General features: G+C 41.1%; 1 protein-coding gene and 30 non-coding genes across 32 annotated transcripts; all 31 read right to left on the reverse strand.

Annotated features, from left to right (window-relative positions):
- Positions 1-1,737: 1,737 nt before the first annotated feature.
- Positions 1,738-10,774, reverse strand: zgc:123010 (uncharacterized protein LOC641500 homolog). 2 transcript variants are annotated; one of them, XM_049736198.2, is made up of 17 exons: positions 10,509-10,774; positions 7,880-7,962; positions 7,713-7,793; positions 7,490-7,546; positions 7,228-7,419; positions 6,851-6,958; positions 6,352-6,397; positions 6,133-6,223; positions 5,882-6,023; positions 5,688-5,792; positions 5,528-5,621; positions 5,396-5,429; positions 5,213-5,287; positions 4,578-4,680; positions 4,391-4,500; positions 4,200-4,268; positions 3,665-3,802 (listed from the first exon to the last, which is right to left on the reverse strand). In XM_049736198.2, exons 1-16 carry the CDS (start codon positions 10,564-10,566, stop codon positions 4,214-4,216), a joined length of 1,434 nt encoding a protein of 477 aa, XP_049592155.1. In that variant the 5' UTR covers positions 10,567-10,774; the 3' UTR covers positions 3,665-3,802; positions 4,200-4,213. The 2 variants fall into 2 exon arrangements, with proteins under 2 accessions (XP_049592154.1, XP_049592155.1); XM_049736197.2 differs by lacking the exon at positions 4,200-4,268 and having other exon boundaries at positions 1,738-3,802; positions 10,509-10,772.
- A 745-nt stretch (positions 10,775-11,519) lies between these two features.
- trnaq-uug (transfer RNA glutamine (anticodon UUG)) lies at positions 11,520-11,591 on the reverse strand. Its single transcript has one exon. It is a non-coding gene; the product is annotated as a tRNA-Gln (tRNA).
- Positions 11,592-11,835: 244 nt separating this feature from the next.
- On the reverse strand, positions 11,836-11,907 carry trnaq-uug (transfer RNA glutamine (anticodon UUG)). The gene has a single exon. It is a non-coding gene; the product is annotated as a tRNA-Gln (tRNA).
- Positions 11,908-12,146: 239 nt separating this feature from the next.
- On the reverse strand, positions 12,147-12,218 carry trnaq-uug (transfer RNA glutamine (anticodon UUG)). The gene has a single exon. It is a non-coding gene; the product is annotated as a tRNA-Gln (tRNA).
- Positions 12,219-12,462: 244 nt separating this feature from the next.
- trnaq-uug (transfer RNA glutamine (anticodon UUG)) lies at positions 12,463-12,534 on the reverse strand. Its single transcript has one exon. It is a non-coding gene; the product is annotated as a tRNA-Gln (tRNA).
- Positions 12,535-12,778: 244 nt separating this feature from the next.
- On the reverse strand, positions 12,779-12,850 carry trnaq-cug (transfer RNA glutamine (anticodon CUG)). The gene has a single exon. It is a non-coding gene; the product is annotated as a tRNA-Gln (tRNA).
- A 245-nt stretch (positions 12,851-13,095) lies between these two features.
- On the reverse strand, positions 13,096-13,167 carry trnaq-cug (transfer RNA glutamine (anticodon CUG)). Its single transcript has one exon. It is a non-coding gene; the product is annotated as a tRNA-Gln (tRNA).
- Positions 13,168-13,412: 245 nt separating this feature from the next.
- trnaq-cug (transfer RNA glutamine (anticodon CUG)) lies at positions 13,413-13,484 on the reverse strand. The gene has a single exon. It is a non-coding gene; the product is annotated as a tRNA-Gln (tRNA).
- A 244-nt stretch (positions 13,485-13,728) lies between these two features.
- Positions 13,729-13,800, reverse strand: trnaq-cug (transfer RNA glutamine (anticodon CUG)). Its single transcript has one exon. It is a non-coding gene; the product is annotated as a tRNA-Gln (tRNA).
- Positions 13,801-14,044: 244 nt separating this feature from the next.
- Positions 14,045-14,116, reverse strand: trnaq-cug (transfer RNA glutamine (anticodon CUG)). The gene has a single exon. It is a non-coding gene; the product is annotated as a tRNA-Gln (tRNA).
- Positions 14,117-14,360: 244 nt separating this feature from the next.
- Positions 14,361-14,432, reverse strand: trnaq-cug (transfer RNA glutamine (anticodon CUG)). Its single transcript has one exon. It is a non-coding gene; the product is annotated as a tRNA-Gln (tRNA).
- A 244-nt stretch (positions 14,433-14,676) lies between these two features.
- Positions 14,677-14,748, reverse strand: trnaq-cug (transfer RNA glutamine (anticodon CUG)). The gene has a single exon. It is a non-coding gene; the product is annotated as a tRNA-Gln (tRNA).
- A 569-nt stretch (positions 14,749-15,317) lies between these two features.
- Positions 15,318-15,389, reverse strand: trnaq-uug (transfer RNA glutamine (anticodon UUG)). Its single transcript has one exon. It is a non-coding gene; the product is annotated as a tRNA-Gln (tRNA).
- Positions 15,390-15,949: 560 nt separating this feature from the next.
- trnaq-uug (transfer RNA glutamine (anticodon UUG)) lies at positions 15,950-16,021 on the reverse strand. The gene has a single exon. It is a non-coding gene; the product is annotated as a tRNA-Gln (tRNA).
- Positions 16,022-16,265: 244 nt separating this feature from the next.
- Positions 16,266-16,337, reverse strand: trnaq-uug (transfer RNA glutamine (anticodon UUG)). The gene has a single exon. It is a non-coding gene; the product is annotated as a tRNA-Gln (tRNA).
- A 247-nt stretch (positions 16,338-16,584) lies between these two features.
- On the reverse strand, positions 16,585-16,656 carry trnaq-cug (transfer RNA glutamine (anticodon CUG)). The gene has a single exon. It is a non-coding gene; the product is annotated as a tRNA-Gln (tRNA).
- Positions 16,657-18,848: 2,192 nt separating this feature from the next.
- trnaq-uug (transfer RNA glutamine (anticodon UUG)) lies at positions 18,849-18,920 on the reverse strand. The gene has a single exon. It is a non-coding gene; the product is annotated as a tRNA-Gln (tRNA).
- A 244-nt stretch (positions 18,921-19,164) lies between these two features.
- On the reverse strand, positions 19,165-19,236 carry trnaq-cug (transfer RNA glutamine (anticodon CUG)). The gene has a single exon. It is a non-coding gene; the product is annotated as a tRNA-Gln (tRNA).
- A 245-nt stretch (positions 19,237-19,481) lies between these two features.
- trnaq-cug (transfer RNA glutamine (anticodon CUG)) lies at positions 19,482-19,553 on the reverse strand. Its single transcript has one exon. It is a non-coding gene; the product is annotated as a tRNA-Gln (tRNA).
- Positions 19,554-19,796: 243 nt separating this feature from the next.
- trnaq-cug (transfer RNA glutamine (anticodon CUG)) lies at positions 19,797-19,868 on the reverse strand. The gene has a single exon. It is a non-coding gene; the product is annotated as a tRNA-Gln (tRNA).
- Positions 19,869-20,112: 244 nt separating this feature from the next.
- trnaq-cug (transfer RNA glutamine (anticodon CUG)) lies at positions 20,113-20,184 on the reverse strand. Its single transcript has one exon. It is a non-coding gene; the product is annotated as a tRNA-Gln (tRNA).
- A 244-nt stretch (positions 20,185-20,428) lies between these two features.
- On the reverse strand, positions 20,429-20,500 carry trnaq-cug (transfer RNA glutamine (anticodon CUG)). Its single transcript has one exon. It is a non-coding gene; the product is annotated as a tRNA-Gln (tRNA).
- Positions 20,501-20,756: 256 nt separating this feature from the next.
- trnaq-cug (transfer RNA glutamine (anticodon CUG)) lies at positions 20,757-20,828 on the reverse strand. Its single transcript has one exon. It is a non-coding gene; the product is annotated as a tRNA-Gln (tRNA).
- A 244-nt stretch (positions 20,829-21,072) lies between these two features.
- Positions 21,073-21,144, reverse strand: trnaq-uug (transfer RNA glutamine (anticodon UUG)). The gene has a single exon. It is a non-coding gene; the product is annotated as a tRNA-Gln (tRNA).
- Positions 21,145-21,388: 244 nt separating this feature from the next.
- Positions 21,389-21,460, reverse strand: trnaq-cug (transfer RNA glutamine (anticodon CUG)). Its single transcript has one exon. It is a non-coding gene; the product is annotated as a tRNA-Gln (tRNA).
- Positions 21,461-21,704: 244 nt separating this feature from the next.
- Positions 21,705-21,776, reverse strand: trnaq-uug (transfer RNA glutamine (anticodon UUG)). The gene has a single exon. It is a non-coding gene; the product is annotated as a tRNA-Gln (tRNA).
- Positions 21,777-22,020: 244 nt separating this feature from the next.
- On the reverse strand, positions 22,021-22,092 carry trnaq-cug (transfer RNA glutamine (anticodon CUG)). The gene has a single exon. It is a non-coding gene; the product is annotated as a tRNA-Gln (tRNA).
- Positions 22,093-22,336: 244 nt separating this feature from the next.
- Positions 22,337-22,408, reverse strand: trnaq-cug (transfer RNA glutamine (anticodon CUG)). Its single transcript has one exon. It is a non-coding gene; the product is annotated as a tRNA-Gln (tRNA).
- A 243-nt stretch (positions 22,409-22,651) lies between these two features.
- trnaq-cug (transfer RNA glutamine (anticodon CUG)) lies at positions 22,652-22,723 on the reverse strand. The gene has a single exon. It is a non-coding gene; the product is annotated as a tRNA-Gln (tRNA).
- Positions 22,724-22,967: 244 nt separating this feature from the next.
- On the reverse strand, positions 22,968-23,039 carry trnaq-cug (transfer RNA glutamine (anticodon CUG)). Its single transcript has one exon. It is a non-coding gene; the product is annotated as a tRNA-Gln (tRNA).
- Positions 23,040-23,283: 244 nt separating this feature from the next.
- trnaq-cug (transfer RNA glutamine (anticodon CUG)) lies at positions 23,284-23,355 on the reverse strand. The gene has a single exon. It is a non-coding gene; the product is annotated as a tRNA-Gln (tRNA).
- Between the last annotated feature and the right edge of the window lie 150 nt (positions 23,356-23,505).

Genomic DNA, 23,505 nt, shown 5'->3' on the forward strand with positions numbered 1-23,505 from the left:
ATTTATTTTCTGTAATCACCTGTTACCAAATTAGCTACATGGTCAAGTTTGGCCATGGGGCGTTGTGTTGATGAACTATTTCAGGTTTCAAGTAAACCTCGGCGGCATCCTTTTTTAAGTCTGTCTGGTTTATTCTTAGACGTGCTGCACATCCATGAAGTTTGCTGCATTGCATGTGTGACTTTTTGTGCACATGTGTAAAACGGCTGTAATTGGGATGTTTATGTGTGTGTATGCGAGTACACGTGATGGTGGGGGGACTGGGTGGCGGGCCGGTGGTCCCGCCCTGACTGGTAAATCCGTACAGGAAAAGCAGACCCCCTATTAGCGAGACCAAATCAGAGGAGGAGGAAAGTGAGAGCCATGGAAATAAAAAGAGAAAGGAGGTGTGGGGCTTAAAATAGCTGTGCTATGTTTGTGTGTGTCTTGAGTGGATGCTGCATCGCCACGCAAGGAGGCCAGAGTCCAAACATGAGACTGTGAGGCACACATGCTGACCACTAGTCCACTATGCTGTCACTCTTCTTTTTTGACCTCTAATTACAACAACCAAACTTGCTGTCCACTGTGCCGCAATCTGCGGAGGCATCAAATGCAGACGTACTCTACAACAATAAACAAGCTGCCTTTCCACGTGACCGCAGTCAGCCGCCTTCTGAGAAGTTGGTTAGACTTTAAAATCAAAGAGCAGAGAGGAGGAGGAGGGATGCACTTGTGCAGGGTTGTGTACAGTGAAACCTCAAAGATCAAATACTCCTGGAAATGGGAGAGAATTTCCTGCTAAAACACACCTCTAAAGCTATACACAGCTTACAAGGAATACAGTGGTGCCTTAAGATACGAGTGACCCAATAGATGAATTCTTTGAGCTGTAATGTGGGAGATTTTTTGGGGGTTTCAAATTGCAAGTGCAAACTTGGACTAACCAGTGATATATGGCAGTGAATCCCTCAGTCCTTGCAATTTGAAAACTAACGGTGGAGCAACACATTTCTATTAAAAATACAAAAGCTTACAGTAGCTGTGAAACTATTTTTCATTCGTGTCTCTGTCAGTCAGACAGACAGACAGACAGATATTTGACCTTTTTTTTTTTTTGACCTTACATCGTTTTGTACAAACAGCTCAAGGTTCATAAACACATGGAGAACAGTGTGGTGTCAATGAACTTGACTGCCCTGCAGAGTCCTGACCTCAAGCTAATACATCACCTTTGGGATGAATTAACGCGGAGACAAGAGTCAGACTTTCTTGTGCAACAATGGTGTGACCTTACAATTTTGCCTCATAGATTACATTTTTAATATCCGTTTTGAAATGTTGCCTTTACCAAAATTAGTTGTGTGCAACTAGTAATGAATTATCATGCTCTTTTCCTCTAAGTGAATCCGAACGTTTTAACAGGACTATAAAAAATATTAACAAGCTCTTGTTAATGAGTGTTCATTTCATTGCTTTCCAGTACCATTAATTTCTATTCGCGACACACTTGAAATATTTACCTTTCTCCTCAGCTATTTTTTTTTTTACACACAAAAAAAAAAATCACAGGTGCTTGCAATACAAGTTGCTTTCATGGTGAGATTTTAGTCTTGAGAACAAATCGAATGCATATTAATTTTGCCTTCGGTTCAGTCCTTTTGACTGGGTGAGATTAAAAATGTTAAAATTTAATATGCTCACTAGTGCCACCCTGTGGAAGCAACAAAATCACAGAGAAATTCTTGCTAAGATACATAGGGATGTGAAAAATCTTTATTAAATACAAAACACTCTTTATAACAGTGCAGCGACGATAATACAAAATATTCAACAATGCGTTGCATCGAAACTGAAAATACCGTTTCTTGAAAAACCTTTTTGGAAAAAGGGTGAAATGCACCAATAAAGCAACAGCAAAGCCAAGAAATGTCAAACAAAAACATGTGCAGTTGACAATTGAACATGCGGCAAGTATGAAGTCGGGCGCCCAATCCCTTTTTATACATTTTTTAAGAAAATAACAAATACGGACCACAAATGCCACAAACAGTGTTAGAATAAAGTGTGCTTAATAAGAACGCTCACCAAACAATAAAACAATTTGTACTAAAGACATTTTTTCAACCTATTCTTAACAATGTGACAGGAACTTCAATCGAAAAGAGCAATAAATAGTAAATAAATACTGTCACGTGTACTTGTGTAGTGTGGATTTAAACTAGAAACTGCAGTTAGGTTGGACACTGCCAATTTTAATGCACTAATGATGACGTGCAGGCCTTTTATTTCCCGTGCAGAGGCACCGGACTCTTTGGTTCAACGAAATACTGACCGATTAGAAACATAGCTTTTCATTAACTGCATCGGCTAAACAAAGGACGAGAACAGGTCGGACATACAAGCGTCATAGCCCAAAAAAATTATGAGTGTGGACGTGTTTGTCCAGAAAAGAACATTTTTTTGCATAGGTTGAGCAGTGCAGTGGTGTGTTGGCACTGCTTTATGGGAAAAAAAAAAAAAAAAAAAAGTCCAAGATACATATAAGGATTAGTATCTAGTCCCTTAAGGTTTTTTGGGTTTTTTTCTACTGGTTGTATGAATCTAGGCAGCTTTGCAAATAAGGCACTAAATAGTTTGGGCTTGTTTTGCCATTTGGAGTTCTTACAAAAGACTTGGATTGGAAGGTGACGGCAAAAAGATTGAATCCAGTTTTAAGGAAATGCTGATGAGAAGTAAAACTAAATGTCATTCTGTTTTCCCCCCACAAAATATGAAGGCCACATTGAAAAGAAATGAGAGAAGTCAAGGAGAAATAAAACTATAACCGTACAAGAATAAAGTCATCACTTCACATCCGAGAATAAAGGTGTAATATACCTAATGTCACTTCATGAGCATAAAATTTTAAAGAAAAAAGATGTCTCTATGAGAATAAAGTCATAATTATAAGAGCTTAATTGTTGCAAAGAAGGGGGCTGTTTCACAAAATAGTCGCAGTCATTTGACAAAATAAAAGTTGCAATATTATAAGGGGAAAAGTTAATTTAATAAGAATACAATCGTTAATATTAGAAAAAACTTTCTTTTTATGAGACTAAAATCAGCATCTATAAATGAGACTACAAACTGAGACTAAAATCATCATCTATAAATGAGACTACAAACTAAACACGGCACTTGTGATATTCACTTGTTAATGTTTGGACACCATCACAAAAACGTTCTGGGTTTTTGTCATTTAAATGTTTTACTCCATTCCAAACTTCAATCCTGTAACTAGTCATTTTCCCATGTCATTTCTTTTCAAAGTGGCCTTATACTCATTTGTCGCGTAATACAATCATTTGTTCTTTGCTGTGCAACCAATAGAAAACATGAGACCATATGTGTGTGAGAGGTTTGCTTGTATCCCTTAAGGCACCAAGAAGTCAGCATGTGTCATCAAGTCACTGTTAAGCGATGTTGTTGCTCCCTTGTTGCTCCCTTGTTTTGTGGTCAAAGTACATCATGGCACATGCTTGACTTCTCATGTGTTTAAACCTGAGTGCTGGCACTGACCTTGACTGTGCTCCGTTTTTACCAGGGTATGTTGCATACTAGCCAAGAGATGCTGCTCTGCAGAGTAACGTACAGTCCAGTTCCTCTCACGCTGTGTCCCGGTTTTCTGTAAACTAGGAAGCGCGATTAAGGCAGCCACGGCTTCTTGTCATTTCCTTTGTGATCGGGAATGTGTTTGTAGCGACACCTGTCTCCAAAATAGCAACCTGTGGTTCTCCAGAAGTAACACTCATCACCGTTCACGGGGCCTCGTCGCCGTGGTCTGAGACGAGAGAAAGTATAAGCATGATGAGGGGAAAAAAATTTAGTGCTACCTTGACTGTGACCTAACATAAGAGTGACGCTCAGAAGGATATTTGTCTGAGGTTGAAAGAAACATTTAGAATTTCAAAACAAGCAGCATATAGTGAACAATTCTTTAAAAAAAAAAAAGCCTAATGCATACTTTAAGCTGTTTGTTACCACTCAGTTGATGTTGGTTCAAAAACTAAACATGAATTTAAGACAATTACACCTGCATCGAATAAAATAACTAGCTAACTAACATCATGCTAACATAACAGAAATTCCACAACCAGCCAATTGAAACTAGCATTTTTATACTCAGGGAAAAAAAAAAAAAAAAAAAAAAAAAAACGACTGACATAACTGTAGCAGACCTTCTGTTTCATCATTAACTCTTCAGGTAGCATGTCTGTCTAGCTGATACTGCCCTCTGCTGGTCAAGGCTTGCACACAAGGAGGAGCAACAAATTGAAGACTGAAATCCTGATGCACAAATTGTTTATCCATTCTTTTGTCTATTAATCTCAAAAGTCAGGGCACCAGTGTACAATGGCGTGCTTCTTACCCAGCAGCAGCGGCCGCTTGCTGCATGACACCGAGAGGAATAGGAGGAACTCGCTGCTGGCGACGGTCCGGATAGCGCACCACTACGCGTGTGTTTTCAATAAAATGTCCCTAAGGGAGCGTAAATGTAAAAAGGACTTTGTTTTGCAACAGCAATGACGAAGTGAGTGTAAGCCGTTAGTACTCACGTTGAGTTTGTCCTTCGCACGGGCTGCGTCACTGGCATTCTTGAAATTAACAAAGGCGCAAAACCTCTCGTGCAGCAAACGGATGCTTTCGATCTCGCCATACCTGCCATGTAAAGAACACAAGCGACTGGTCAAATACAGGATTTACAAACAAAATTCTGTAGTTAAAGTGGCTGTAAAAACTCTGGGCAAGTGATTCCGTTTGAACTATCACTGAATAAAGTAAACGCACTGATTGATTTCAAGGCAGTCATGCTCCAGCATTACCCCTAAATGCTCCCACTTGTTATCAAAGCATAGTTATATTATTTTACAACTTTGTGTTACACTTGTGTGGCAATTAACAATGTTTCAAGATAATAAGAGATAATCCTTTTGATACCCAAACGATACATGCACAAGGCTAAGTAACACACAGATAAGAAACACTGCACTTGGAAAACAGTACAGTTAGCATGGTAGCCAAGTCAATGCTATGTAGCTACAACGAGGTGTCCTAGCTGGTACACAACTAGTAGAATAAGCTAAATTATCTTTGCCATGTTCATAGCAGGGAGACAATCTACTAACCAAATGATGAAGTGCTATTTAGGGCATATTGTTGACATTAAATAGAACCAAATATTTTACGGTACACTTTAAAGACGTCCTTTAGGTGTTTTTCTGTCAGCTCCGCTGTCACGTTTCCCACCCACAGAGATGGGCAAGGCCTGATGGAAAAACAACAGAGAACGTGAAATGAAAACAGTAAAAAAAAAAAAAAAATCTCAGGCTGTGTCGACCAATTATAATGAATACATAAATAAACATCACATTACCCATGTTGTACAACATACTGATCTTGGTTAGGCGCTGAAAAATAAGGAAACAAAAGCTCGATTAAGGGATGGGGAGGGAGGCTAGACACACCCAAAATATTTCTTTGCAATAAGTCATGAGTGCCAACTGACCTCCAGCAACATCAAAATAAGTTGCCAAAACAGCTTGCACCGTTGAGAATTTCTCTAGCAGCAACCCGCTGTCCACTTCATCAAAACCATACTCCTGAACCACAAAGCATGTTTGATGACAATTTCATCATTACAAAAAAATAATTTTGAAGGTATTCACCATCAATTGCAGCACTTTGCAATCATAGAGTTCATTGACAGCCTCTTCACAGTCTTTGTCCAGTTTTAGCACCTGCTCCATAGCCTTCTCTGCTTCTCTGTAGCGCTAAGACACATTCGCACGCTGTTGTCAAGCAATTATCCGCAAGTGAGAAGCTCAGTGTCAAGTCAGGCCAGTGTGGCGCTAGTGTCCACCTGCATGCCCATGAGAGCGCTGCCCTTGCGGAAGTATCCTTTGGGCCACTCTGGAGCCAGCTGGATAGAGCGCTCTCCGTCTGCCAGGGCCTGAGGGTACTGCTCCAACCAGTAGTAGCAGTAAGAACGGTTCCCATAGAACCTGCAGCAACAACAACATACATTTCCAGCATGTAATGTCATTTCTTAGTAATTGACTAATGAATGTTTCAAAGTAAGCACTAAATAAGGAATGTGATGACGGGTCGCACCTGTAATCAGCTGGGTCACATTTGATGGCTTCTGTAAACATGCGGGCTGCTTGTGAGTACTGCTCCTTTTGCACTAGCTTTATTCCTTTTTCTACAGCAAACAAATACGCTCGTCACTGGCTCAAGCATGACGTTCATGGATATTTATTTAGCGCATACCGCAATAGCCACATTCATGTGGACATTGCCGAAAGCAAGCACAATCTTCTTGTTATTTACCTGCAAGTGATGTGCTTTTCCTTGTCATGGCTTCAGTTAGCTGTGTCTGCAATGACAACGACATAATTTACATGGACTGCTATGAAAGCATACATCCTGCACATGAGAAGAGGCAGAGAATCTAAAATGGTGATTTTTGTCACCGTCATGTTTAAACTTTAATATTATTCATGTATTTGCATTGGAACTAGGATTCCTGTAATGTTTTGAAGTTATTCTCGTTATGTGAGTAGGGCTGCAACTATCTACTGACAAATCTCAGAACTGTGCGAACCACTCAAGAACTCTCATTGACTGAAATTGCTTTGCCCCTATCAAGAAAATCACATCAAATGCCCATCCCCAAAAAACACACGTTCCAGCAGCCGCTTTTAAAAGTGGTGCAAAGTCTACTTTTTACACATCAGACTTTGCACCACCAAGAGGAACAAACACACCAGTGCCACGCGAACGTTATGAGACGCACACACCTCACCCTGCCGAACGACTGGACAAGTACCTTCCTTCTGGCCTCGTTCTCTTTGTTCTCTTTGGACTTGCGGGCTTTAGGCTTGACGTGGCTGGCGGCGTTGGCAAAGAAGGCACTGCTCATGTCCCACTCGGGCTCCTGTGGACCATGTAAGACACGTTGATCAGTAACTGAGTGGGAATATTTGGCAGGGGAGAGAAGAGTTAGGCGATTACAGGAAAAAAAACATTAGAGGGTAAAATTCAAATCATGATTTATCCATTTCAAAACGACTATTCAACAAGCAAAACGGAACTATCCATTCCGTGAACATTACAGACTTCAACACTGTATTCTTTTTGTCAAACACCAAATTATAAATTGCCCAAAATTGAAATCACAGTTAAATAATGTAAACAAGTCCCCACCTCTTCCGTCGATTTGGCTTTCCGACGCTCTTTGGAGGGAGTGGCAGCTTTGGAGGTAGTGGGCTTGTCTGAGGCAGCTGCTTTTACATCCTTTTTGTCATCCTTTTGCAGGTCTTTCTGGCCCTCCACATTAGCTTCCGCTTCCGAATCAGAGTCTTCCAATTCCGACTCGCCGCCTTTTTCGTCTTCATCCTAATTAGGACCACATAATTACTATCCAACGTAGCACAGCTCAATCCAACGTAGAAACCACAATGATTACCTGTCTCTCTTTGTCGGTTTGCTTCGACTGCTCTGATTTCTTCCGTATTCGACGGCGCTGTAAAAAGATTCAAAAGTTAATCCTGGGCTGTAAAAATGAATCAAATCACTCGATACCTTCTACTGGTAATTCATAGAGAAAAAGGTTGAAGCAAAACATTGCAAACTTGACGAAGTGCAACGTGTACAACAACTGTTTAAAAAGGATCAAAATGTGTGTTTACCTTTCTCTTGGCCCTGCGTCGCTCTGCTCTGCGTCTGGCCTTCTCATCATCGCTCAGGTCCTCCTCGACATTTAATGCATCCTGAACGCGAGCGCATGCACACACACAGTTAGAGTGGCATTATGAAGCTTTAACAGTGCCCAGTCGGCGTGCCCCTGTTTATTTACCTGTGATAAAGCCCTAGCATCATTTGGGCCAGGGACTGTGGCACCACGGTCCTTGTGTTCTTCCTGCTGCTGTGCAGGCGGACCTGTAGGGAGCGTGGTTAATTATGCTACTGCACTTTGCAAAGTAACAAAAGGCACTCAATTTGCTACTCACTAACCAACCATATGAACGTTTGACTAATCAAATGCTGATTTTCACATATATACACTACTTTTTGTTCAGAATGTTATGCAGTGATATGACCAGAGAGTTTCATCTATTTCATTCTTGATTACAACAACAAATTATTGGAAACGTGTTAACAACCAGTTTTTAGTTTCCAAAGTGTGTGGCACATGCCTACCAAAACAGGATTTTCCACATTTTTAGGTTTTTGTCTTTGGACTTTTCTCTCATCATGACAGGATCATTATCAAGCAGGATGACACTATAAAAAAAAAAAAAATCCACGCAAGTGTCATCCAATGCAAAGGTGTCTTCAGTTTTGGTAAACTGCTGTTTCCTTCTGTCTATTCATTCATCCATTCTCTACCACTTATTCATTCCACCAACCCATACAGTTTCCAAAGTCTTAAGTATCACTTTCTGAAAACAAACAGCAGTGCTTTGATACCTAAAAGGAGGATATCACAGTCCTGGATTTGGACCTTTTGTACACATACTGCAAATGACGAGACACATGTCCTGATGTCCCTTTTACTCTCCACACAAAACTGAGTGCCCCTCACCCCTTTCATTGCTATCATCCTTTGGATCCAAGAAGCGTCATACTGCCTTCCACACCTCCCTTAAGGGTACAAATCCCATGTTACACTCATCATCTTTATTGAATTTCCTGACAGGTTATGTTGCAACACAAATCAGACCATTGCATGCTGAACTGACATGTACTGCCCGATGTAAAGAGATTATGTAAAGTTGATTCATGGTTCATATTGCAAGATTGCCTGGACACCTAGATGTCAGATAGAGATAACTGACTTCCTTGTTATAGTAAAGTTCAATGACATCTGATGACACATTTTGGAGATTGCAGGGATGGTTTTCAGTCCAAATAGCCAGGATGGGTGAGGCATTCAGAGAAAACTACTACCAGCGGTGTTTGAACCTGTTTCTCAGAAACACCCCTGTGAAAATCCTGCGGATGATAGTGGAGGCACACAAAGGATGAGAAAACACACTGAGACGTGGGAGCGTGTGCGGTGTTAGGTTTCTATTTGTTCAAATCGGATAAAATAGTAATGATGAAATCGTGACTCATGAGACACTAAGGCTTTTAACAACACTCCGACACCGCCATGTTAAATGTGTCCTTTGTACGATTAGGTGGACTGATTAATGTTGTCCTTCTTTTAGAGAGTTTTAATCGTCTTAACCTGAAAACATTCACAAAGCATAAAAAGAATTCCAGTGTTCCACTTTGATACTTTTGTATCATTGTGACGGTATGTGGCAAGCATCCAAGGTGGATAGACATCTGCAACAAGAGTGTCTCTTGTCTCCTGGTTTGAGAGTGTTTGGCTGAAAGAAAAGCTCGTTCCACAAGAACGCACAACACAACAGGGCCACAACAAAAACTCAGCTTTGAGGTCTTTTAAATTGCTAATAAAGTGTAATTTAGCGCACATTTGACAAAAACGATGCATATTATATTTGCTCTTTTTATTTCTGGAGTAATAAAAAAAATGTTTTAAAATGTTACACTAAGTATTTGGGAGAAACATAGCCCATACACCTGATATTAGTAACTTTTTTTTTTTTTTTACAGCATCAATGTCTTGGACATGTATTATTTTGGGAACACTAAAAGTGCTTTAAAGTAGGACGTACCAAATGTGTCCATGTCATAATGGCTTTCTTTGACATTCCTTTTAGCCTGTAACAATGGTTGTAATATGGATTGTGATTGGTTCTTTAAAGGGTCATTTTTTACTTTTGGTGAAAACTTGGGAATGGGTGGGGGGGCTACACATTTTTAGATTTTTAACATTACATCAGAGAGATAAAATGGTTAAACTTCAAGCACCTCAAATGTATTAGTAATTAGTGCTGTAGACAAAAGTCATAATTCGATCATCGATGATCAATATTTTGTCCATTAATTAATTCTGTCAATTAATCGTAGCGCCTCTGAAATGATCATGACAACTCGATATTGTTTGTATTATGCATTTCATTTCCCCACCCAATGACCATATTCTTTATCAATGTCCATCCCGATCACCATATCCTTCCTTTTTTTTTTATGTCTGCTGCGCTCTGACAAGGATTTTGAGACATTGTTGTCATTCCTACGTCCTCCCTTCTCCTCTAACCCTCATCTGGTTTCACTATAAAGCCATTTATATATCTTCACTTGTGCGTTTCATTACAGTGGAATGAGACAAGCTTTCTAAAAAAGTGCACAAGCCCACTTTTATGGTATGTACTGACGAAAGGTAGTTCGGGAAAAGGGTGTAACTGGCATTGTACCACACGCAGACTCATCTAAAAACACGTTTTATCTCCACAATCCGAACACAAAACGACGAGTTTAAAGTCCAGCTCATAGCTAACGCTGGCCAAACGATTTTAAAGGAGTCTTTACTTTTGGTCGACTTTAAAAAGTTGAGGCAAAGTGTTTCTTACCGCTGGCGAACCCCAACAGACGACATATGTCACGGGTGATTTTCATGAGAGCAACCATCCAGCTTTATCGTCCCCCGAAACAGCCCCGATGAATCGATGAGAAGACACTTGTTTAGGGACGGCGTGGACAGCACAACCGTGGCATCCGATTTGTTGTCAGTGTCCAGTGAATGGAGGAGTGGGTCGGTCGAGTGGGAATCTCCCTGCGGCGGATGCGTTTCCAGCCGCTTCCTGACGAGTTAAAGCGTCGTCTTAAAGGCGCAGTACACCTCGCCCCCCGCCCCACGTCACATAGTTCTCATTCCATTGCACTGATAGAAGCCACGTTGCATTGTGATAAACTCACATTATGGAATACGCAATATAAAAATAATATTGATCCCCACCAGATCCTGCAGATGGAGCACTTGGCTCTCTGTAAATAAATACATGATTGAGATTTAGCTCTGTGTCTCATGTCTTTTTTTCCATCTGTATTTTATAACTGATACTGATTTGGATCAGAAAAGTGAAAGGAGAATAAACATAAAATAAACCTTATTGGTTATATGGTGTAATGGGCAGCACTCTGGACTTTGAGTTCAAGTCTTGGTGGACCCCTCAAAGTCCTCTGTAAATGTTGGAATTGAGAAAAGGGACAAAGTGAGATGTGGAAAGTTTTTGGTATGCAATGCAAAGCCTGACTTAATGTACCGTGTGAACAAATTGCTAGCTGAAAGTAATTGTCAACAAGCAAATGTATGCCCCACTGTTTGCATTTGATGAGGCAATTAATTAATGAATGAAGTCAACCACTCAAGCGCCAGCTACCAACAAACCAGCTGCACTCATTGTACGGTTACTTGCTTTTTAAAATAATGATGTATAGTAAAAGTATCAGTTATTATTGGAGTAATCAAAGAGTAACTTCTTTCTGAACTGTCAAAGTCATGATGGATTTTTTATGTGTTACTTGGATAACGATCAAGTGACCAATGACAACCAAGAGCAGCAGAATCGCAATATTAGCAAAGGTTCCACTGAGATTTGAACTCAGATCGCTGGATTCAAAGTCCAGAGTGCTAACCATTACACCATGGAGCCGATGAAGAAGTGCATTGTGGAGGTCAGTGTTAATGACCTTATCGCTTATATTTCCTTGCACTAGGACGAGATCTGCTTCAATTCCATTCGGGTTTATTTACTTGATTTCACATTAAAAAACAACATATTTGGCAATTATGAGAAAGTATGTATAGATTTTTAATGCGTTGCTTGGGTATCAACAAATACTCCAAAGTCAAGTGACCAAAGACAACCAAGAGCAGCAGGGTCACCATAAGAGATGAGGCTCCACCGAGATTTGAACTCGGATCACTGGATTCAAAGTCCAGAGTGCTAACCATTACACCATGGAACCGATGAAGAAGTGGATTGTGTAGGTCAGTGTTAATGACCTTATCACTTATATTTCGTTGCACAAGGGTAAGATCTGCTTCAATTCCCTTCGGGTTTCTTTACTTCACATTAAAAAACAACATATTTGGCAATTATGGGAAAGTATGTATAGATTTTTTATTTGTTGCTTGGGTACGAACAAATACTCCAAACTCAAGTGACCAAAGACAACCAAGAGCACCAGGGTCACCATAACAGCTGAGGTTCCACCGAGACTTGAACTCAGATCACTGGATTCAAAGTCCAAAGTGCTAACCATTACACCATGGAACCGATAAACATTTAACTTGTAGAGGTCAGTCTTAATGACCTTATCGCTTATATTTCCTTGCACGAGGGTGAGATCTGCTTCAATTCCTTTCGGGTTTCTTTACTTTATTTCACATTCAAAAACAACATATTTGGCAATTATGAGAAAGTATGTACAGATTTTTAATGCATTGCTTGGGTATCAACAAATACTCCAAAGTCAAGTGACCAAAGACAACCAAGAGCATCAGGGTCACCATAATAGCTGAGGCTCCACCGAGATTTGAACTCGGATCACTGGATTCAAAGTCCAGAGTGCTAACCATTACACCATGGAACCGATGAAGAACTGCATTGTGTAGGTCAGTGTTAATGACCTTATCACTTATATTTCCTTGCACAAGGGTAAGATCTGCTTCAATTCCTTTCGGGTTTCTTTACTTTATTTCACATTAAAAAACAACATATTTGGCAATTATGGGAAAGAATGTATAGATTTTTAATTTGTTGCTTGGGTATGAACAAACACTCCAAACTCAAGTGACCAAAGACAACCAAGAGCATCAGGGTCACCATAACAGCTGAGGCTCCACCGAGATTTGAACTCGGATCACTGGATTCAGAGTCCAGAGTGCTAACCATTACACCATGGAACCGATGAAGAAGTGCATTGTGTAGGTCAGTGTTAATGACCTTATCACTTATATTTCCTTGCACAAGGGTGAGATCTGCTTCAATTCCTTTCGGGTTTCTTTACTTTATTTCACATTAAAAAACAACATATTTGGCAATTATGGTAAAGTATGTATAGATTTTTAATTTGTTGCTTGGGTATCAACAAATACCGCAAAGTCAAGTGACCAAAGACAACCAAGAGCATCAGGTTCACCATAAGAGCTGAGGGTTCCACCGAGATTTGAACTCGGATCACTGGATTCAGAGTCCAGAGTGCTAACCATTACACCATGGAACCGATGAAGAAGTGCATTGTGTAGGTCAGTGTTAATGACCTTATCACTTATATTTCCTTGCACAAGGGTGAGATCTGCTTCAATTCCTTTCTGGTTTCTTTACTTTATTTCACATTAAAAAACAACATATTTGGCAATTATGGTAAAGTATGTATAGATTTTTAATTTGTTGCTTGGGTATCAACAAATACCGCAAAGTCAAGTGACCAAAGACAACCAAGAGCATCAGGTTCACCATAATAGCTGAGGGTTCCACCGAGATTTGAACTCGGATCACTGGATTCAGAGTCCAGAGTGCTAACCATTACACCATGGAACCGATAAACATTTAACTTGTGGAGGTCAGTCTTAATGACCTTATCGCTTATATTTACTTGCAGAAGGGTGAGATCTGCTTCAATTCCTTTCGGGTTTCTTTACATTATTTCACATTAAAAAACAACATATTTCGCAATTATGGGAAAGTATGTATAGATTTTTAATTTGTTGCTTGGGTATCAAGAAATACTCCAAAGTCAAGTGACCAAAGACAACCAAGAACAGCAGGGTCACCATAATAGGTGAGGCTCCACCGAGATTTGAACTCGGATCACTGGATTCAGAGTCCAGAGTGCTAACCATTACACCACGGAACCGATACAGAATTATGTTGTGCAGGTCAGTGTTAATGACCAAATCGCTTACATTTCCTTGCACAAGGGTGAGATGTGCTTCAATTCCTTTCGGGTTTCTTTACTTTATTTTACATTAAAAAACAACATATTTCGCAATTATGGGAAAGTATGTATAGATTTTAAATGTGTTGCTTGGGTATCAACAAGTACTCCAAACTCAAGTGACCAAAGGTTACCAAGAGCAGCAGGGTCACCATAACGTCTGAGGCTCCACCGAGATTTGAACTCGGATCACTGGATTCAGAGTCCAGAGTGCTAACCATTACACCATGGAACCAACAGAGAAACGTATTGTGGTGTTCAGTGTTAATGACCTTATCACTTATATTTCCTTGCACAAGGGTAAGATCTGCTTCAATTCCATTCGGGTTTATTTACTTGATTTCACATTAAAAAACAACATATTTGGCAATTATGAGAAAGTATGTATAGATTTTAAATGTGTTGCTTGGGTATCAACAAACACTCCAAACTCAAGTGACTAAAGACAACCAAGAGCAGCAGGGTCACCATAATAGCTGAGGCTCCACCGAGATTTGAACTCGGATCACTGGATTCAGAGTCCAGAGTGCTAACCATTACACCATGGAACCGATGAAGAATTGCATTGCATAGGTCAGTGTTAATGACCTTATCGCTTACATTTCCTTGCACAAGGGTGAGATCTGCTTCAGTTCCATTCAGGTTTATTTACTTGATTTCACATTAAAGAACAACATATTTGGCAATTATGAGAAAGTATGTATAGCTTTTTAATGTGTTGCTTGGGTATCAACAAATACTCCAAAGTCAAGTGACCAAAGACAACCAATAGCAGCAGGGTCACCAAAATAGCAGAGGTTCCACCGAGATTTGAACTCGGATCACTGGATTCAGAGTCCAGAGTGCTAACCATTACACCATGGAACCGATAAAGAATTATGTTGTGGAGGTCAGTGTTAATGACTTTATCACTTATATTTCCTTGCAGAAGGGAGAGATCTGCTTCAATTCCGCTTCAATTCCATTCGGGTTTATTTACTTGATTTCACATTAAAAAACAACATTTGGCAATGATGAGAAAACACGTATAGCTTTTCAATGTGTTGCTTGGGTATCAACAAATACTCCAAACTCAAGTGACCAAAGACAACCAAGAGCAGCAGGGTCACCATAATAGCTGAGGCTCCACCGAGATTTGAACTCGGATCACTGGATTTAGAGTCCAGAGTGCTAACCATTACACCATGGAACCGATACAGAATTATGTTGTGCAGGTCAGTGTTAATGACCAAATCGCTTACATTTCCTTGCACAAGGGCGAGATCTGCTTCAATTCCATTCAGGTTTATTTACTTGATTTCACATTAAAAAACAACATATTTGGCAATTATGATAAAATATGTATAGATTTTTAATGTGTTGCTTGGGTATCAACAAATACTCCAAAGTCAAGTGACCAAAGACAACCAAGACCAGCAGGGTCACCATAATAGCTGAGGCTCCACCGAGATTTGAACTCGGATCACTGGATTCAAAGTCCAGAGTGCTAACCATTACACCATGGAACCGATAAAAAAGTCCGTTGTATAGGTCAGTGTTAATGACCTTATCACTTATATTTCCTTGCAGAAGGGCAAGATCTGCTTCAATTCCATTCGGGTTTATTCACTTGATTTCACATTAAAAGACAACATATTGGGCAATTATGAGAAAGCATGTATAGCTTTTTAATGTGTCTCTTGGGTATTAACAAATACTCCAAAGTCAAGTGACCAAAGACAACCAAGAGCAGCAGGGTCACCATAATACCCGAGGCTCCACCAAGATTTGAACTCGGATCACTGGATTCAGAGTGCAGAGTGCTAACCATTACACCATGGAACCGCTAAAGAAAGACATTGTATAATTCAGTGTTAATGACCATATCGCTTACATTTCCTTGCACAAGGGCGAGATCTGCTTCAATTCCATTCGGGTTTATTTACTTGATTTCACATTAAAAAACAACATATTTGGCAATTATGAGAATGCATGTATAGCTTTTTAATGTGTTGCTTGGGTACCAACAAATACTCCAAAGTCAAGCGACCAAAGACAACCAAGAGCAGCAGGGTCACCATAACAGCAGAGGCTCCACCGAGATTTGAACTCGGATCACTGGATTCAAAGTCCAGAGTGCTAACCATTACACCATGGAACCGATAAGAAATGAATTGTGCAGGTCAGTGTTAATGACCTTATCGCTTACATTTCCTTGCACAATGGCGAGATCTGCTTCAATTCCATCCAGGTTTATTTACTTGATTTCACATTAAAAAAACAACATATTTGGCAATTATGAGAAAGCATGTATAGCTTTTTAATGTGTTGCTTGGGTATCAACAAATACTCCAAAGTTAAGTGACCAAAGACAACCAAGAGCAGCAGGGTCACCATAATAGCCGAGGCTCCACCGAGATTTGAACTCGGATCACTGGATTCAAAGTCCAGAGTGCTAACCATTACACCATGGAACCGATAAAGAAATACATTGTGCAGGTCAGTGTTAATGATCCTATCACTTATATTTCCTTGCACAAGGGTAAGATCTGCTTCAATTCCATTCGGGTTTATTTACTTGATTTCACATTAAAAAAAAAAAACATATTTGGCAATTATGAGAAAGCATGTATAGCTTTTTAATGTGTTGCTTGGGTATCAACAAATACTCCAAAGTCAAGTGACCAAAGACAACCAAGATCAGCAGGGTCACCATAATAGCCGAGGCTCCACCGAGATTTGAACTCGGATCACTGGATTCAGAGTCCAGAGTGCTAACCATTACACCATGGAACCGATAAACAAGCAACTTGTATAGATCAGTCTTAATGACCTTATCGCTTATATTTCCTTGCACAAGGGTGAGATCTGCTTCAATTCCTTTCGGGTTTCTTTACTTTATTTCACATTAAAAAACAACATATTTCGCAATTATGGGAAAGTCAAAGTCAAAGTCAGCTTTATTGTCAATTTCTCCACATGCCGAAGACACACAAAGAAACCGAAATTTTGTTCCCCCCTATCCCACGGTGACAAGACATGGCTCACAACAGACAAACAAGTAAACAAGTATAACAAAAGCGTGCTGAATAAATAATGAATAAATAACACAAAAATAAATAAATAAATAAATAAGAGGAGCAGAAAAAAAAGGAGCAAGTGCGCGTACAGCAGACATTCCCGAAAATAGCGCAACAGTGCCGCACGCTACGCAGAAGGGGGTAGCGAGTTCAGGGCCCTAACAGCCTGGAGAAAGAAGCTGTTGGCGAGTCTGGTGGTGCGGGAGCGCAGGCTCCTGTACCTCTTCCCAGAGGGCAGAAGGTCAAACAAAGAGTGAGCCGGGTGACTCACATCTCTGGCAATCGAGGTTGCCTTGCGGGCGAGATGGGAGGTGTAAATGTCCTTCAGGGAGGGGAGCGAAGCACCAATAATCTTACCAGCCGTGTTCACTATGCGCTGCAGGGCCTTCAAGTTCTGTTCAGTGCAGTTACCACCCCAGACAGCGATGCAACTGGTGAGGACGCTCTCAATGGTGCCACGGTAGAATGTAGACAGGACTGCCTGAGGAGCACATGCACGCCTGAGCTTCCGCAGGAAGTACAGGCGGCGCTGAGCTTTCTTTGCCAGTGACGAGGTGTTTGCGGACCAGGAGAGGTCCTCACTGATGTGCACCCCCAGGAACTTGGTGCAGCTCACCCTCTCCACCACAGCACCGTCGATGATCAGCGGCAGGTGTGTTGTGTGACCCTTCCGGAAGTCAAAAATGATTTCCTTGGTCTTATTGACGTTCAGCAGGAGGTTGTTGTCCCTGCACCACGTGGTCAGAAGGTCAACTTTCGACCTGTACCGAGTCTCGTCGCCCTTCGTGATGAGACCCACCAGAGTCGTGTCGTCAGCAAACTTCACTATGCGGTTGTCGCTGTAGGTCGCAGTGCAGTCATGCGTCAGCAGGGTGAAGAGCAATGGACTGAGCACACAGCCCTGGGGGGCCCCCGTGCTCAGCGTGATGCTGGCGGAGATTTTGTCGCCAACACGCACCACCTGAGGCCTCTGAGAGAGGAAGTCCAGTAGCCAGTTGCAGAGGGAGGTACTGAGGCCCAGCTCGTCGAGTTTGCAGATGAGTCGCTGCGGCACAATGGTGTTGAAGGCAGAGCTGAAGTCCACAAACAGCAACCTCACATATGAGTCCTTTCTCTCCAGGTGGGTGAGGGCCGAGTGGAGGGCAGAGCAGATGGCATCCTCAGAGGACCGCTTGGCACGGTACGCAAACTGGAAAGGGTCAATGGTGGGGGGGAGAACGGACTTGATGTGCTCCATGACCAGCCGCTCAAAGCACTTCATGATGATGGGTCATTGAAGCAGGACGGTGCAGGTTTCTTCGGCACAGGAACGATGGTGGCAGCCTTGAAACACGAGGGGACGATGGCCTGCTGCAGGGAAACGTTAAAGATGTCCGTGAAGACACCCGACAGCTCCCCAGCGCTCGACCCTGGATGTTGTCAGGGCCCGCCGCCTTACGGGTGTCAATAGCGGCAAGCGCCCTCCTCACACCGTCGGCAGAGAGGCGCAGGGGATGCTCGTGTGGGGGGGGGGGGAGTGGTCTTCAGCGGGCAAGTGCTGTTCTGGGCGTCGAAGCGAGCAAAGAAGCGGTTCAGATCGTTCAGCAGACGGACGTTGCCCTCACAGCGGGCTTGTAGTCCGTGATGGTCTGAATGCCCCGCCAAAGGCTACATGCGTCCTTGCTGTCCTTGAAGTGGGTGGAGACCTTGCACGAGAACGCCTTCTTCGCTTCTTTGATGCCTCGGGACAGGTCGGCCCTCGCTGTCCTCAAGCCAGCCTCATCCCCCGGTCTGAAAGCCTTGTCCCTGGCCCTCAACAGTCTGAGGACAGTATGTATAGATTTTTAATTTGTTGCTTGGGTATCAACAAATACTCCAAAGTCAAGTGACCAAAGACAACCAAGAGCAGCAGGGTCACCATAATAGCTGAGGCTCCACCGAGATTTGAACTCGGATCACTGGATTCAAAGTCCAGAGTGCTAACCATTACACCATGGAACCGATAAAGAAATTCATTGTATAGGTCAGTGTTAATGACCATATCGCTTACATTTCCTTGCACAAGGGCGAGATCTGCTTCAATTCCATTCAGGTTTATTTACTCTATTTCACATTAAAAAACAACATATTTGGCAATTATGAGAAAGTACGTATAGATTTTAAATGTGTTGCTTGGGTATCAACAAACACTCCAAACTCAAGTGACCAAAGACAACCAAGAGCAGCAGGGTCACCATAATAGCCAAGGCTCCACCGAGATTTGAACGCAGATCACTGGATTCAGAGTCCAGAGTGCTAACCATTACACCATGGAACCGATGAAGAAAAGTATTGTGTAGGTCAGTGTTAATGACCTTATCACTTATATTTCTTTGCAGAACGGTGAGATCTGCTTCAATTCCTTTCGGGTTTCTTTACTTTATTTCACATTAAAAAAACAACATATTTGGCAATTATGGGAAAGTACGTATAGATTTTTAATTTGTTGCTTGGGTATCAACAAATACCGCAGAGTCAAGTGACCAAAGACAACCAAGAGCATCAGGGTCACCATAATAGCGAAGGTTCCACCGAGATTTGAACTCGGATCACTGGATTCAGAGTCCAGAGTGCTAACCATTACACCATGGAACCGATAAAGAACTACATTGTGTAGGTCAGTGTTAATGACCTTATCACTTATATTTTCTTGCAGAAGGGCGATATCTGCTTCAATTCCATTCGGGTTTATTTAGTTGATTTCACATTAAAAAACAACATGTTTGGCAATTATGAGAAAGTATGTATAGATTTTAAATTTGTTGCTTGGGTATCAACAAATACTCCAAACTCAAGTGACCAAAGACAACCAGAGCAGCAGGGTCACCATAATAGCTGAGGCTCCACCGAGATTTGAACTCGGATCACTGGATTCAGAGTCCAGAGTGCTAACCATTACACCATGGAACCGATAAAAAATTATGTTGTGTAGGTCAGTGTTCATGACCTTATCACTTATATTTCCTTGCACAAGGGCGAGATCTGCTTCAATTCCATTCAGGTTTATTTACTTGATTTCACATTAAAAAACAACATGTTCGGCAATTATGAGAATGCATGTATAGCTTTTAAATGTGTTGCTTGGGTATCAACAAATACTCCAAACTCAAGTGACCAAAGACAACCAAGAGCAGCAGGGTTACCATAATAGCTGAGGCTCCACCGAGATTTGAACTCGGATGACTGGATTCAGAGTCCAGAGTGCTAACCATTACACCATGGAACCGATGAAGAATTGTATTGCATAGGTCAGTGTTAATGACCTTATCGCTTATATTTCCTTGCACAAGGGCGAGATCTGCTTCAATTCCATTCGGGTTTATTTACTTGATTTCACATTAAAAAACAACATATTTGGCAATTATGAGAATGCATGTATAGCTTTTTAATGTGTTGCTTGGGTACCAACAAATACTCCAAAGTCAAGTAACCAAAGACAACCAAGAGCAGCAGGGTCACCAAAATTGCTGAGGTTCCACCGAGATTTGAACTCGGATCACTGGATTCAGAGTCCAGAGCGCTAACCATTACACCATGGAACCGATAAAGAATTATGTTGTGGAGGTCAGTGTTAATGACCTTATCACTTATATTTCCTTGCAGAAGGGCGAGATCTGCTTCAATTCCGCTTCAATTCCATTCGGGTTTATTTACTTGATTTCACATTAAAAAAACAACATATTTGGCAATTATGAGAAAACACGTATAGCTTTTTAATGTGTTGCTTGGGTATCAACAAATACTCCAAACTCAAGTGACCAAAGACAACCAAGAGCAGCAGGGTCACCATAATAACTGAGGCTCCACCGAGATTTGAACTCGGATCACTGGATTCAGAGTCCAGAGTGCTAACCATTACACCATGGAACCGATACAGAATTATGTTGTGCAGGTCAGTGTTAATGACCAAATCGCTTACATTTCCTTGCACAAGGGCGAGATCTGCTTCAATTCCATTCAGGTTTATTTACTTGATTTCACATTAAAAAACAACATATTTGGCAATTATGAGAAAATATGTATAGATTTTTAATGTGTTGCTTGGGTATCAACAAATACTCCAAAGTCAAGTGACCAAAGACAACCAAGAGCAGCAGGGTCACCATAATAGCTGAGGCTCCACCGAGATTTGAACTCGGATCACTGGATTCAAAGTCCAGAGTGCTAACCATTACACCATGGAACCGATGAAGAAGTCCGTTGTCTAGGTCAGTGTTAATGACCTTATCACTTATATTTCCTTGCACATGGGCAAGATCTGCTTCAATTCCATTCGGGTTTATTCACTTGATGTCACATTAAAAAACAACATATTGGGCAATTATGAGAAAGCATGTATAGCTTTTTAATGTGTCTCTTGGGTATCAACAAATACTCCAAAGTCATGTGACCAAAGACAACCAAGAGCAGCAGGGTCACCATAATACCCGAGGCTCCACCGAGATTTGAACTCGGATCACTGGATTCAGAGTCCAGAGTGCTAACCATTACACCATGGAACCGCTAAAGAAAGACATTGTATAATTCAGTGTTAATGACCATATCGCTTACATTTCCTTGCACAAGGGCGAGATCTGCTTCAATTCCATTCGGGTTTATTTACTTGATTTCACATTAAAAAACAACATATTTGGCAATTATGAGAAAGTATGTATAGATTTTTAATGTGTTGCTTGGGTATCAACAAATACTCCAAAGTCAAGTGACCAAAGACAACCAAGAGCAGCAGGGTCACCATAATAGCTGAGGCTCCACCGAGATTTGAACTCGGATCACTGGATTCAAAGTCCAGAGTGCTAACCATTACACCATGGAACCGATAAAGAAATTCATTGTAAAGGTCAGTGTTAATGACCATATCGCTTACATTTCCTTGCAGAAGGGCGAGATCTGCTTCAATTCCATTCAGGTTTATTTACTCTATTTCACATTAAAAAACAATATATTTGGCAATTATGAGAAAGTATGTATAGATTTTAAATGTGTTGCTTGGGTATCAACAAACACTCCAAACTGAAGTGACCAAAGACAACCAAGAGCAGCAGGGTCACCATAATAGCCAAGGCTCCACCGAGATTTGAACTCAGATCACTGGATTCAGAGTCCAGAGTGCTAACCATTACACCATGGAACCGATGAAGAACTGTATTGTGTAGGTCAGTGTTAATGACCTTATCACTTATATTTCTTTGCAGAACGGTGAGATCTGCTTCAATTCCTTTCGGGTTTCTTTACTTTATTTCACATTAAAAAACAACGTATTTGGCAATTATGGGAAAGTATGTATAGATTTTTAATTTTTTGCTTGGGTATCAACAAATACCGCAAAGTCAAGTGACCAAAGACAACCAAGAGCATCAGGGTCACCATAATAGCTGAGGTTCCACCGAGATTTGAACTCGGATCACTGGATTCAGAGTCCAGAGTGCTAACCATTACACCATGGAACCGATAAAGAACTATGTTGTGTAGGTCAGTGTTAATGACCTTATCACTTATATTTCCTTGCACAAGAGCGAGATCTGCTTCAATTCCATTCGGGTTTATTTAGTTGATTTCACATTAAAATACAACATGTTTGGCAATTATGAAAGAGTATGTATAGATTTTAAATTTGTTGCTTGGGTATCAACAAATACTCCAAACTCAAGTGACCAAAGACAACCAGAGCAGCAGGGTCACCATAATAGCTGAGGCTCCACCGAGATTTGAACTCGGATCACTGGATTCAGAGTCCAGAGTGCTAACCATTACACCATGGAACCGATAAAGAGTTATGTTGTGCAGGTCAGTGTTAATGACCTTATCACTTATATTTCCTTGCACAAGGGCGAGATCTGCTTCAATTCCATTCAGGTTTATTTACTTGATTTCACATTAAAAAACAACATGTTCGGCAATTATGAGAATGCATGTATAGCTTTTAAATGTGTTGCTTGGGTATCAACAAATACTCCAAACTCAAGTGACCAAAGACAACCAAGAGCAGCAGGGTCACCATAATAGCTGAGGCTCCACCGAGATTTGAACTCGGATCACTGGATTCAGAGTCCAGAGTGCTAACCATTACACCATGGAACCGATGAAGAATTGCATTGCATAGGTCAGTGTTAATGACCTTATCGCTTACATTTCCTTGCACAAGGGCGAGATCTGCTTCAATTCCATTCGGGTTTATTTACTTGATTTCACATTAAAAAACAACATATTTGGCAATTATGAGAAAACATGTATAGCTTTTTAATTTGTTGCTTGGGTATGAACAAATACTCCAAACTCAAGTGACCAAAGACAACCAAGAGCACCAGGGTCACCATAATAGCAGAGGCTCCACCGAGATTTGAACTCGGATCACTGGATTCAGAGTCCAGAGTGCTAACCATTACACCATGGAACCGATGAAGAAATGCTTTCTGTAGGTCAGTGTTAATGAGCTTATCACTCACATTTCCTTGCACAAAGGTGAGATCTGCTTCAGTTCCATTCAGGTTTATTTACTTGATTTCACATTAAAAAACAACATATTTGGCAATTATGAGAAAATACG

The sequence above is a fragment of the Syngnathus scovelli genome, chromosome 12, assembly GCF_024217435.2.
Source record: "Syngnathus scovelli strain Florida chromosome 12, RoL_Ssco_1.2, whole genome shotgun sequence".
NCBI lineage: Eukaryota > Metazoa > Chordata > Actinopteri > Syngnathiformes > Syngnathidae > Syngnathus > Syngnathus scovelli.